Source organism: Tupaia chinensis, unplaced genomic scaffold (assembly GCF_000334495.1).
Source record: "Tupaia chinensis unplaced genomic scaffold, TupChi_1.0 Scaffold143814_1, whole genome shotgun sequence".
In the NCBI taxonomy this organism is placed as follows: Eukaryota; Metazoa; Chordata; class Mammalia; order Scandentia; family Tupaiidae; genus Tupaia; species Tupaia belangeri.
This window is the reverse complement of record NW_006203664.1, coordinates 476,281-486,914: the sequence shown is the minus strand read 5'-3', so window position 1 is coordinate 486,914 and position 10,634 is coordinate 476,281. Positions and strand designations below refer to the sequence as shown.

The 10,634-nt window shown below is 51.3% G+C and overlaps 1 protein-coding gene across 1 annotated transcript in view; it reads right to left on the bottom strand.

Moving 5' to 3' along the window:
• PITPNM3 (PITPNM family member 3) overlaps positions 1 to 10,634 on the bottom strand; it is a 104,129-nt gene that overhangs the window by 92,072 nt on the left and 1,423 nt on the right. Inside the window, exon 2 of the mRNA XM_014582790.1 lies at positions 6,656 to 6,751. Coding sequence (XP_014438276.1) covers positions 6,656 to 6,751 — 96 coding nt within the window. The remainder of the gene's footprint in view (positions 1 to 6,655; positions 6,752 to 10,634) is intronic.

The following is a 10,634-nucleotide window of genomic DNA, read 5'->3' as shown; positions in this document are numbered from 1 at the left end:
GGGGGTGATTTCTCACTTTCTGTCTCTATGTCTCTCTCTGTCTGTCTGGTGAACGCACGCGCCCTATAGCAAAAACCTCTCCAAAAAAAAAAAAATGTATTTTCTGAAAAAACTTTGTATTTCAAAAAAATGTGGGCACCAAAATCAACTAGTACTTTAATCCCATTTTTGGGAGACTGCTTATATATAACCATGGAACTACCACCCTAATCAAGACAGTGAACAGTCCTTGTCACCCCAAGAAGTGTTCTCCTACCCATTTTTTTTTAATTGTTTCCTTGGGTTTTTTTGTGGTTTTGTTTTTTGTTTTGTTTTGATTTGGGTTGGTTTTTGCTATAAGACACACGCGTTTACCAGACAGAGAGAGAAAGTGAGAAATGACCCCCTCGAGGGGATGGCCACACACAGTTCCCTTTCCTCCATCCTTCTCCTGGGATTTTGGGCACACACACACACACACACACCGGAATGCTTCTCAAGACCCCAGATCCAAGACTTGAACTGCCATCAGCCATGTGGAAGACCAGTGCCTTAACCACAATTCCACCTGCTGGCCCCTCTCCCACCCATTTTTATCCCTCCTTCCCTCCAGTCCCCATCCCCAGGTGATCTGCTTCTGTCACTACAGACGAGTTAGCATCTTCTAGTTTTATGTGAATGGAATCACACCGTATGTGCTCCGTGTTGGTCGGATACGTTCACTTAGCATCTTTACTTTGCGATCCGGCCACAGGGGTACATAAACTAGCAGGCCATTCCTTCCCATCGTACCACAGTGTGTTTATTGACTCACTCGTTGAGTATCTTTGGTGTGCTTTCAGTTCGGGGCTATGACAAAGAAAGCGACCCTAAATGCGCACAGACAAGTCTTTAGATGAATGCATGCTTTCTTTTTCTTGGGCAATGCCTAGGAATGGGAAGGTTAGGTCACATGGTAGGTAAGTTTGATTCATTTTTAAGCACCTGCAACACATTTTCAAATATGGTGCACTGTCGGGACCAGCAGTTAGCATAATGGCTATGTCGCTGGACTCCCATGTAGTCGACCGCAGTTCACGTTCTGGACCCGGTGGCTTAAACTCACACCAGACGCATGTGAGTGCGTGCCCAAGATCCTGAGAGGAGAATGGAGGAGAAGGGATTGTGGCGTGGTCATCCCCCCTGGGGGGTGATTTCTCGCTTTCTATCTCTCTGTCTCTCTCTGTCTGGCGAGCGTACGCGCCCTATAGCAAAAAGCTCTTAAAAAAAAAAAAAAAGGTGTACTGTCGTCCATTCCTACCACCAAAGTCAGAAAGTTGTGATACCTCACCATCCTGGTACCTCACCATCCTGGTCAGTCATCTCAAGTAATATTCCAGTAAGTATGTTGTGGTTTCCTTTTTTTAAAAATTTTTAATTTGATGTATTATTATTATTTTGTTTAATTTGCTAGAGGGCATGTGTGCTCGCCAGAGAGAGAAAGGGAGAAAGTCACTGGGCCCAGGACTCGAACCGCAGTCAGTTTCTTACAGAGGTTTGGATTTGCATGTCCCTAGTCATGTGGCTATTTGCCATTCAGATATCTTCTTCGGTGATGATCCTTTATGCTCCTTTGTTTGTGGCAGTTCTCACTAATTTATCTGCACGTCTGTTGCCTGTCCACGGTCACCTACCACCGTCATTTAGCTGCAGGCTCCGCGAGGGCTACGATGGGGCTCGTCTGCTCCTGCATCACCTGCACCTAGGTTAGTGCCTGGCCTTATAGGGCAGACGCTCAGTAAATGTTTGTTGAATGAATAAATAAACGAGCTTGAATTCTAGTGCCGGCTCTGCCTCCTTCCGTGGCCCTGAGAAGTTTCCTTGGCCTCAGTTTCCCAGTCCGTTAAATAGGCCAGGGATGTCAGACTCAGAAACCTTGGGGAGGGTCTCCTCATTCTGACACGGTCTGAGTCTACAGTCACCTATCCGTTGGCCATGCTGGGCTGTCCCTGACTCTGCACCTTTCCAGCTCAGGGGAACTGGGCTATGGCCCCCGGATAGCCTGTGACTTATGTTTTTGTTTTTTTGTGTGTGGTCTTTTTTTTTTTTTTTTTTTTTTTTTTTTTTGAGAGAGAGATTTTTGCTATAGGGCACGTGCGCTCGCCAGACAGAGAGAGAGAGAGAGACATAGAGACAGAAAGCGAGAAATCACCCCCCAGGGGGGATGGTCACACCGCAATCCCTTCTCCTCCATTCTCCTCTTGGGATCTTGGGCACGCATGCACACGTGCCTGGCGTGAGTTTTAAGCCACCAGGTCTGGGACACGAACCGCGGTCAACCACATGGGAGTCCAGCGACATAGCCATTACACTAACTGCTGGTTCCCAGACTTATGTTTTTTTAATAATTATTTATTTAACTTTACTTATTATTTTTTTAATTTGCTATAGAGCAGGGCTGGCAGGTAGTGTGGTGGTTAAAGCCACTGGACTCCAACATGGCCGACGGCAGTTCAAGACTGGGACCTGGCAGCTGGCTTTCTCACTTTCTCTTTCTCTCTCTCTCTCTGTCCCTCTCTGGTCAAATTTAAATAAATAAATAAAGCTAAATAAAGTAATTCATTTTTTAAAAAAATAATTGACTATAGAGCATGCACACTCACCAGAGATAGAGAAAGGGGAGGGGGAAAGCCACCATGTCCGGAACTCAAACTACGGTTGGCTAGGTGGGAGTCCAGTCCCTTAACCACCACGGTACCTGCTGGCCCCTCCTGTGACTTATTGACAGGAAGGGGAGTGGCACTTCTTTGGGGTCTGGGAGTCCAGACCCCCATAGACCATCACACAACATCCAGTCAGAGGCATCGGCCACGTCAAAACCCAGGCCTGCCACCTCGGCAGAAGGAGCTGCCATCCTGCCAGGGGCTGTATGGCCCCAGAGAGCTCCACACCCCTGCCCGCCTCACCCAATCCCTTCTGTTCCTTAGACACACAGCGAGAGCCCCCAGAGCCTGCGTTCCCTCTGCTCCTAGACCACGAGCTCTGAGGGCCGCTCATCCTCAGATAAACCCCAGCTGAGCCATGCGTGTTGCTGGTGGCAGTTAGGGCGGGAAGGAGGTCCCCATTTTGGCAAGCCAAAGACAACGGAGTGACCTGCTCACTAACTGGGTTCCAGCCCCCCAACCCCCGGAGGTGTGATGTTAGGTCTCTTCTCAGTGCTCTGAGGTGGAGGAGGTTGCACAGGGTCACAGGCCTGCTCAGAGCCCACACCCGGCAACATGGCACCTTCCAGTTTAAGTGCCCCTGCGTCTCTCATCCCTTTGATCATGTTCCTGTCCGCTGGGGTGGGCAGGGGCAGGGATTATAACGGGAATTATGGCAGAAGAGGAGGTACAGTCCAGGGGCTTTCAGGATGGGAAGAAGCCCGGGCGACCATGAGGCCATGCCACACCCAGAGCAGCGGGAAGCCCGAGCTGGCTGCTGGCTGCTGGCAGCTGGTCTCTGAGGAGCCTCAGGGAGGGATCGCCTCTCAGCTCCTGTGAAAGCTCCACTTATGGAGGAACCACTGGACTGGGCATTCATGGTGGCCAACGAGGTCACACCCAAGGTCAGGCTGCTATGGAAACGGACCACACAGTGATCCCTGCTTAACATCTCCTGCACCAGAGAGTGGCAGACAGAGAACGACAGCCATGCCTGGCTCCGGCAACACGGCGCTGGTTGGCTTGGGCTAGACCCGGTTCCTGGGAAAGAGAAGGTGGCTCCCCCTCTCACCTTTGTGGATCAAGAAAATGTGCAAAGGCCTATTCAGGGATGCTGCAGGGGACGGAAAGGAAGTTGGGGCCAGAAAATCAGAAAAGGTCCTGGCAGCTGGTGGGGAGGGTCTGCCATTTAGGGTACAGATGCCCTGGCAGGGGTGAGCAGGGAGGAGAGAGCAGAGACAGCAGGATCCGAAGGGAGTACTGAGGGGGAAGGTGGGGAAGGAGAACTGGAGGGCGGAGAACCTGGGACAGCAGAGAGAAGGCAGAGAAGAGGAGGGGGAAGAGATGCGAGCAAAGGAGAGAAGAGGTGGGTCCACTAGTAAGAGGAGTGAGGGATGGGCCAGTGGCATGGCAGAGAGGGGCCGTGGAGGAGAGCAGGTGAGCAGGGACCGAGGGGTGCAGCTGACCCGCTCACAGACACCACCCGCAGTATACCACGGCTGTCAGCTGGAAGCGCAGAGCCCTGATGAACTGCAAAAATATTTTAAATAAAAGTCTTCTAAGCGTCAAAATATTGAAGTGGTTGTTGTCACACTGTGGGTTAGTTGCCATGGAGAAACAGCCCTGGCAGCCACTCCAACTGGATGCCAATGGGAGACGAGAAATGGGCCCTAAGGGGGCTGGCTGAGGGGTGGCATGGGGAGGGAGGGTCTCAGCCCAGGGCTAGGAATCCGGGAGGCTCGAGCTGGGACAGCTCCCCACCTCCCAGCCATACTTCCCTGAAAATCACCCAGCCTGCCTCGTCACCAATTTGGGAGGCACGGAACTGACAGGGAAACCGAGACTCAGAGAAGGTAGAAGAGCAGCACAAGGGACCAGAAGATGGTGTAATGGTTACATCACTAGACTCCTACATAGTTGACCATAGTTCAAGTCCTAGACCCGGCGGTTTAAACCTAATACCGGGGGACCAGCAGTGAGCATAATGACTATGTCACTGGACTTCCATGTAGTCTATCATGGTTCGAATCCCGGACCCAACAGCTTAAATTCACACCGGGCGCATGTGCATGCGTGCCCAAGAACCTGACTTGAAAATCATACTGGGTATGTGTGCACACATGCCTAAAATCCCAGGAGGAGAATGGAGGAGATGGAACTGTGGTGTGGCCATTCCCCCAGGGGGAGTGATTTCTCACTTTCCCTTTCTCTGACTGACTGACTGTCTGTCTCTCTCTCTCTCTAGCAAGCACATATGTCCTATGGCAAAAGAAAAAGAAAAAGAAAAAGAAAGAAAGAAAGAAAGAAAGAAAGAAAGAAAGAAAGAAAGAAAGAAAGAAAGAAAGAAAGAAAGAAAAAAGAGAAGAGAAGAGAAGAAAAAAGGGAAAAGGGAAAAGGAAAAGGAAAAGGAAATAAGAAAAGAAAAGAAAAAGGAAAGGAAAGGAAAGGAAAGGAAAGGAAAGGACAGGACAAGACGAGCTCCGCTCAAGCTCACAGAACAAGTGGGTGGCAAGGCTGAGACACATCCCAAGGGTCCTGCTCTGGGTCCAGATGTCTTCTCAGCACACTGTCTATTTCTCTTTCAAGACCTCATTTGCCAGCATTTCAAAGCCAGCGTGTCCCAGGACTAAGCCAACACCCTACATATGGCGGCTTCCCAGAGTGGGCCAAGCGGGCCAAGTGGGAGCTGGAACCATCCTCCTGGCCAAGTCACTCGTGTTGCTCCCCAACTCCCACCCAGCCCAGCTGAGCCTGGCTGGAGAGGGTCACCTCTCCTAAATTCCAGACTGACTCCCCTTCCCCCGGCCCCACTCCTGCCCAGCACACTCACACCCTGAGCCTTCGCCTCTGCTGGTGTCTCAGCCTGAAATGCCCACCGCATCTGAAGGCCCTTTCACGGCACTCAGAGGGCCCCTTGCCAGGTCTGGGCATTTGCAGCGATGAGCTGCCATGCAGACTGACTTCCCTGACCCCGCCCCGGCAAAGTCTTCCTAACACTGGCTCTCTTCCCATCCAGAAGGCTGACCTTAGGGCTAGCTAGGTGGCATTGTGGTTAAGGCGGCTGGATCCCAGATAGACCAATGCACAGTTCGAGTCCCAGACCCAGTAGCTTGAAAACCAAGCTGTGCACGTTTGTGTGAGTGCCCAAAATCCCAAAAGGGGAATGGAGGAAAAGGGCTGTGGTGTGGCCATCCCCTCTGAGGGGTGATTTCTCACTTTGTCTTTCCCTCTGGTGAGCACATGGGCCCTACAGCAAATTTTTTAAAAAGTCCCATCCTGGATCATAGGCGCAGCTTCTCCTCCATGCGGCTTGTCACCTCCATGCCACATGGCCTTCGTTCAGTTCCTGGAATGCTCCCAGGATTCCCTACTCCAGGGCCGTTGCACCTGCCGTCTCCTATCTGAGAAGCTCTTCCTTCTGCTCCACACCTGGCCAGCTCCTACCCACAGCTCTGCAGAGAGGATGTTAACAACCTCCCCACCCACACTGAATGAGGCGTCATTCAGTACCGGCTCGTGCCTTTTACCTGACGGCACCGGCACCGTTCCCCGCTTGGAATGGTATTTGCCCTTGTTGAAACTGGCCTCTCCCACAGAACCGTAAGCTTGATGACGGCAGCGACCGTGCCAGCAGTTTACTGCCGTGTGCTCAGCACCTAGTACAGCTCCCAGCCCATGGAGAAAAATAAAACGGAAGTACCAGTTTGAATCGGTGCAAAAGAACTTTGTAAACCCATGCAGAGCTTTTTCGTAATCCTCATTTCCTGTGATCTGTTTGAAGACCCCCGATACCAGGGGCTTGGCAAATCCTTCAAGGAGTGATTGGATGAACTCCAAGCCCCACTCTGAAGGCACTCCCCGACTGGCTAAGTGCAGTGCGGAACTGCAAATACCAAGGCAGAGTGAGGAGGGGGACGAACCCCCAGCTGCGATGCCCCTCTCAGGGCTTCTGGGAAGGCCACCCTGCCGGTGCTGTGAGGGTGGGGATCACTCACCTCTAGCATCAAAGAATTCGTCGTCCGAGCTGTCCACTGAGTCACTGAGGACATTCCGAAGGTGCCAGGGGGCACCGCCGCCCGGGGGAGGGCCACCTGCCAAAGGGAACACACCCGTTAGCCAAGCCTAAGACTGTGTCCCAACATGAAGCCGGTGACCCCGGAGTCCCTTGAATTAAGGCACAGTCCCTCGTGACATCAGACGTCACAAAGCCCACCTACGACATGCTCCCAGGTAAACCCCAAAACCTCTCTGAGAAAGTTCAGCTGGGCAGAAATGAGCGCCCATTACTGAAAGCGAGGCTGGGGGATTTAGCTGACCTTGCCTGACCGCTCAGCACAGGGCGGGTCTGCCGTGTTAACAAGTGAGCTCAGCTGCTTCAAACAGCAGGGGCTCAGTCTCCCTCCTGCACAGGGAAGGGGACTCTGGTGGTCATCCAAAAGCACCATCACATTATGACGTCACCATCTCAAAATGAGACTTCAAGGTCTGACCCAGCCCGGGAGAAGCACACAGAAAATCATGCCCCACCTTAAATGCTCCTGCCCAGAATGACATACTGCTGCTCACATTTCATTGGCCCTGGACACCAGGCATGCATGTCCTGTCCCCACAGAGACCTGGGCTCTTTATTTTATCTTATTAATTATTTTAGAGGTTTTTGCTGTTTTGTTGTTGTTGTTTTGTTTTGCTATAGGGCGCGTGCTCTTTCCAGAAAGACAGAGAGAGACAGAGAGATAGAAAGCAAGAAAACACCCCCCAAGGGGAGATAGAGGCACTGCAATCCCTTCTCTTCCATTCTCCTCTTGGGATCTTGGGCACTCACGCACATGCACCCGGCATGAGTTTAAGCCACTGGGTCTGGAACTCAAACCACAGTCGACTACATGGGAGTTCAACGACATAGCCATTACACTAACTGCTGGTCCCAAGACCTGGTTCTTGAATCAGCAATGCCCCTGCCTCAGTTTCCCCATCTGTATAGTGAAAACCTGACAGAGACTCTCTCTTGAGTCTTCCACTCTGACTGACATTTGAGGAACCTGGCTGGCACGTAGCAGGTGTTGCTCTTAAGAAGCGAGAGGTTGGGAACCAGCAGTTAACATAATGGCTATGTCGCTGGACTCCCATGTAGTCGACCGCGGTTCGCGTCCAGGACCCGGTGGCTTAAAACTCACGCCGGGCGCGTGTGCGTGCGTGCCCAAGATCCTGAGAGGAGAATGGAGGAGAAGGGATTGCGGTGTGACCTTCCCCCCAAGGGGGTGATTTCTCGCTTTCTGTCTCCATGTCTCTCTCTGTCTGTCTGGCGAGCGCATGCGCCCTATAGCAAAAACCTCTCCAAAAAAGAAAAGAAGCGAGAGGTGGACATCATCCCAGTCAGGCCAGTGTGGACTTTACAATGCAGTCCTTGGAGGACCTGCTGCAGCCTCAGCCCACCCTGCCACCCTGCAGGACACTGGCACTCTTCCCTGCCCTGAGCCCAGATCCCAGAGTTTAAACTGTTCCTGAAAGAGAGAGGCCAGCCTCGAGTCCCTAGGGACACAGCCCTCCCCTCTGTCATTCTGCCCCACCTACCACAAACTCCCAAACACCCACCCAACTATGCCCCATGTTGGAGCCAAGAGAGAAGCTCATTCTGAAATACAGAAAGGGTAGAGGCCACGGGGAGCGCCAACCCAGGAGTCACCGCTGGGTGCAAAGCGGGGTCCCCTGGGGGTCCTCTAAGCTTCTGATCTCCCATTCTCCCCCACCAGTGAGGGCAGCATAACAGGCTGGCTTAGCATTTCCCCTCCTCGGCCCTGGGTTTACTTCAAGGAGGTCTGGGAATCTGGGAATCCAGACACACTGTAACTGTATTTCTTATGTGGCTATGGGACTGTTTTCCAAATGTTTGTGGAGAAAGTCCTAGTTATAAGACAAGAAAAAAATGAAAGATAAACAGATTGGAGAGGAAGAAATAAAAGCATTCTCAGATGACACACCTGTCTATGTAAAAAACAAAAAGCTATTAAATCTATCAAAAAAAAAATTAATGAAATTCATAGCTGAAGGGCTGACCAGTGGCATGGTGGTCAAGGCACTGGACTCCCACATGACTGACTGTGGTTTGAGGCCCAGACCTGACAGCTTGCTTTCCCACTTTCCCTCTTCATCTCTTTCTCTTGCTTTCCCGCTTTCCCTCTTCATCTCTTTCTCTCTCTCTCTCTCTCTCTGTCTCTCTCTGCAAATTAAAATAATAATAATAAATTAAATTAATAATTTTTAAAAGAAATCTATAACTGAAAATAGCAAGATTATAGGACACAGGGTCAAGGGAGCTTCCCAACCCACAGGCACTGTGCTGGGTGTTGGGACACCATGGTACATAAGAGCGACAGGGTGGGGTTCTCACAAGGCTTACACTCTGCGGGGGGTGGAGGGGACAGGGAAGTTCGACCCCTATCAGGCGAACAATAAAGATAATTTCAACAGTGGAAAGTGCTATGAGGAACAAAAAACTCCCTTTCTACCTTCGCCATGTCCTCTTTGCTGTAGTGTCTCTTTAAGCAAGAATAGCCTAAAGAATAGACAGACAGGGCCAGCCCTAGTGACTAAGGGAGCCCAATCCCACATGGCCAACCATGGTTCAAATCCCAGCCCTGGCAGCTTGAAAACCTTGCCGGGATCAGCAGGTGGTGGTCCAGGCGTTGGACTTCTACACGGACAACCATGGTTCAAGTCGCAGACTTGGCAGCTTGAAAACCACACTAGGGCTCCCATGTAGTTGACTGCAGTTCGAGTCCCGGACCCAGTGACTTAAACTCACACTGGGCACATGTGCATGCATTCCCAAGATCCCGAGAGGAGAATGGAGGAGAAAGGATTGCAGCGTGGCCATCCCCCTGGGGGGTGGGGGAGGGTAATTTCTTGCTTTCTATCTCTGTCTTTCTGACAAGCACATGTACCCTATAGCAAAAGCCTCTCAAGGAAAATCACACTGGGTATGTGTGAATATGTGCCCAAAATCTCAGGAGGAGAATGGAGAAGGGATTATGGTATGGCCATCCCTCCAGGGAGGTGATTTCCCACTTTCCTTCTCATTCTCTCTGGCTAGTGCACACTCCCTATGGGAAAAAAAAAAAAAAAAAAACTTTAAAAAGGAAAAATAGACACTCACCAAGAGCATGTGCGTGCATGCCCCCAAATCCTGGCAGGATGGAGAAATGGAGGCAAAGGGACACAGTGCGACCACTCCCAGTAGGAGGGGCTTCCCCTCTCCCCCCACCTCTGGCAAGTGTCTGTGCCCACTGGCAGTAAAGAAATAAGGTTTTTTTGTGGTTTTTTTTGAAGAGGTTTTTGCTATAGGGCACTTGCACTCACCAGACAGACAGAGAGAGACACAGAGACAGAAATTGAGAAATCACCCCCCGGGGGGATGGTCATGCCGCAATCCCTTCTCCTCCATTCTCCTCTCAGGATCTTGGGCATGTGCGCACACACCCCCCGGCGTGAGTTTCAAGCCGCTGGATCCGGGACGCGAACCGTGGTCGACTACATGGGAGTCCAGCGACATAGCCATTACGCCAACTGCTGGTCCCAAGAAATAAGTTTTTAAAAGTTCTTTAAAAAAAAAGAAAAAAAAGAATAGATAAGCAAAAGGGCCAGGTGATGATACCCAGACTCACATGGAAATGTTCCCGCTCACATCCTGGGCCCTCCCGTGCACACTGGGTGTGTGCACATGCCCAGACAGGGACTGGCTGAGGCTGGTGGTGGACTGTGCTGTGAAGGCCTTGCTGGAGATGCTGGTCTCTCTCCCTCTCAGTAAATAAACAAAGTTTGGAACAAATAAGCATGGATGGGACCAGCAGATGGTGTAATGCTCACGTCACTGGACTCCCCACGTAGTTGACCGCAGTTCGAGTCCTGGGCCCAGCGGCTAGAAATTAACACTTGTCGCACGCACGCGAGTGTGTGTGTGTGTGTGTGTGTGTGTGT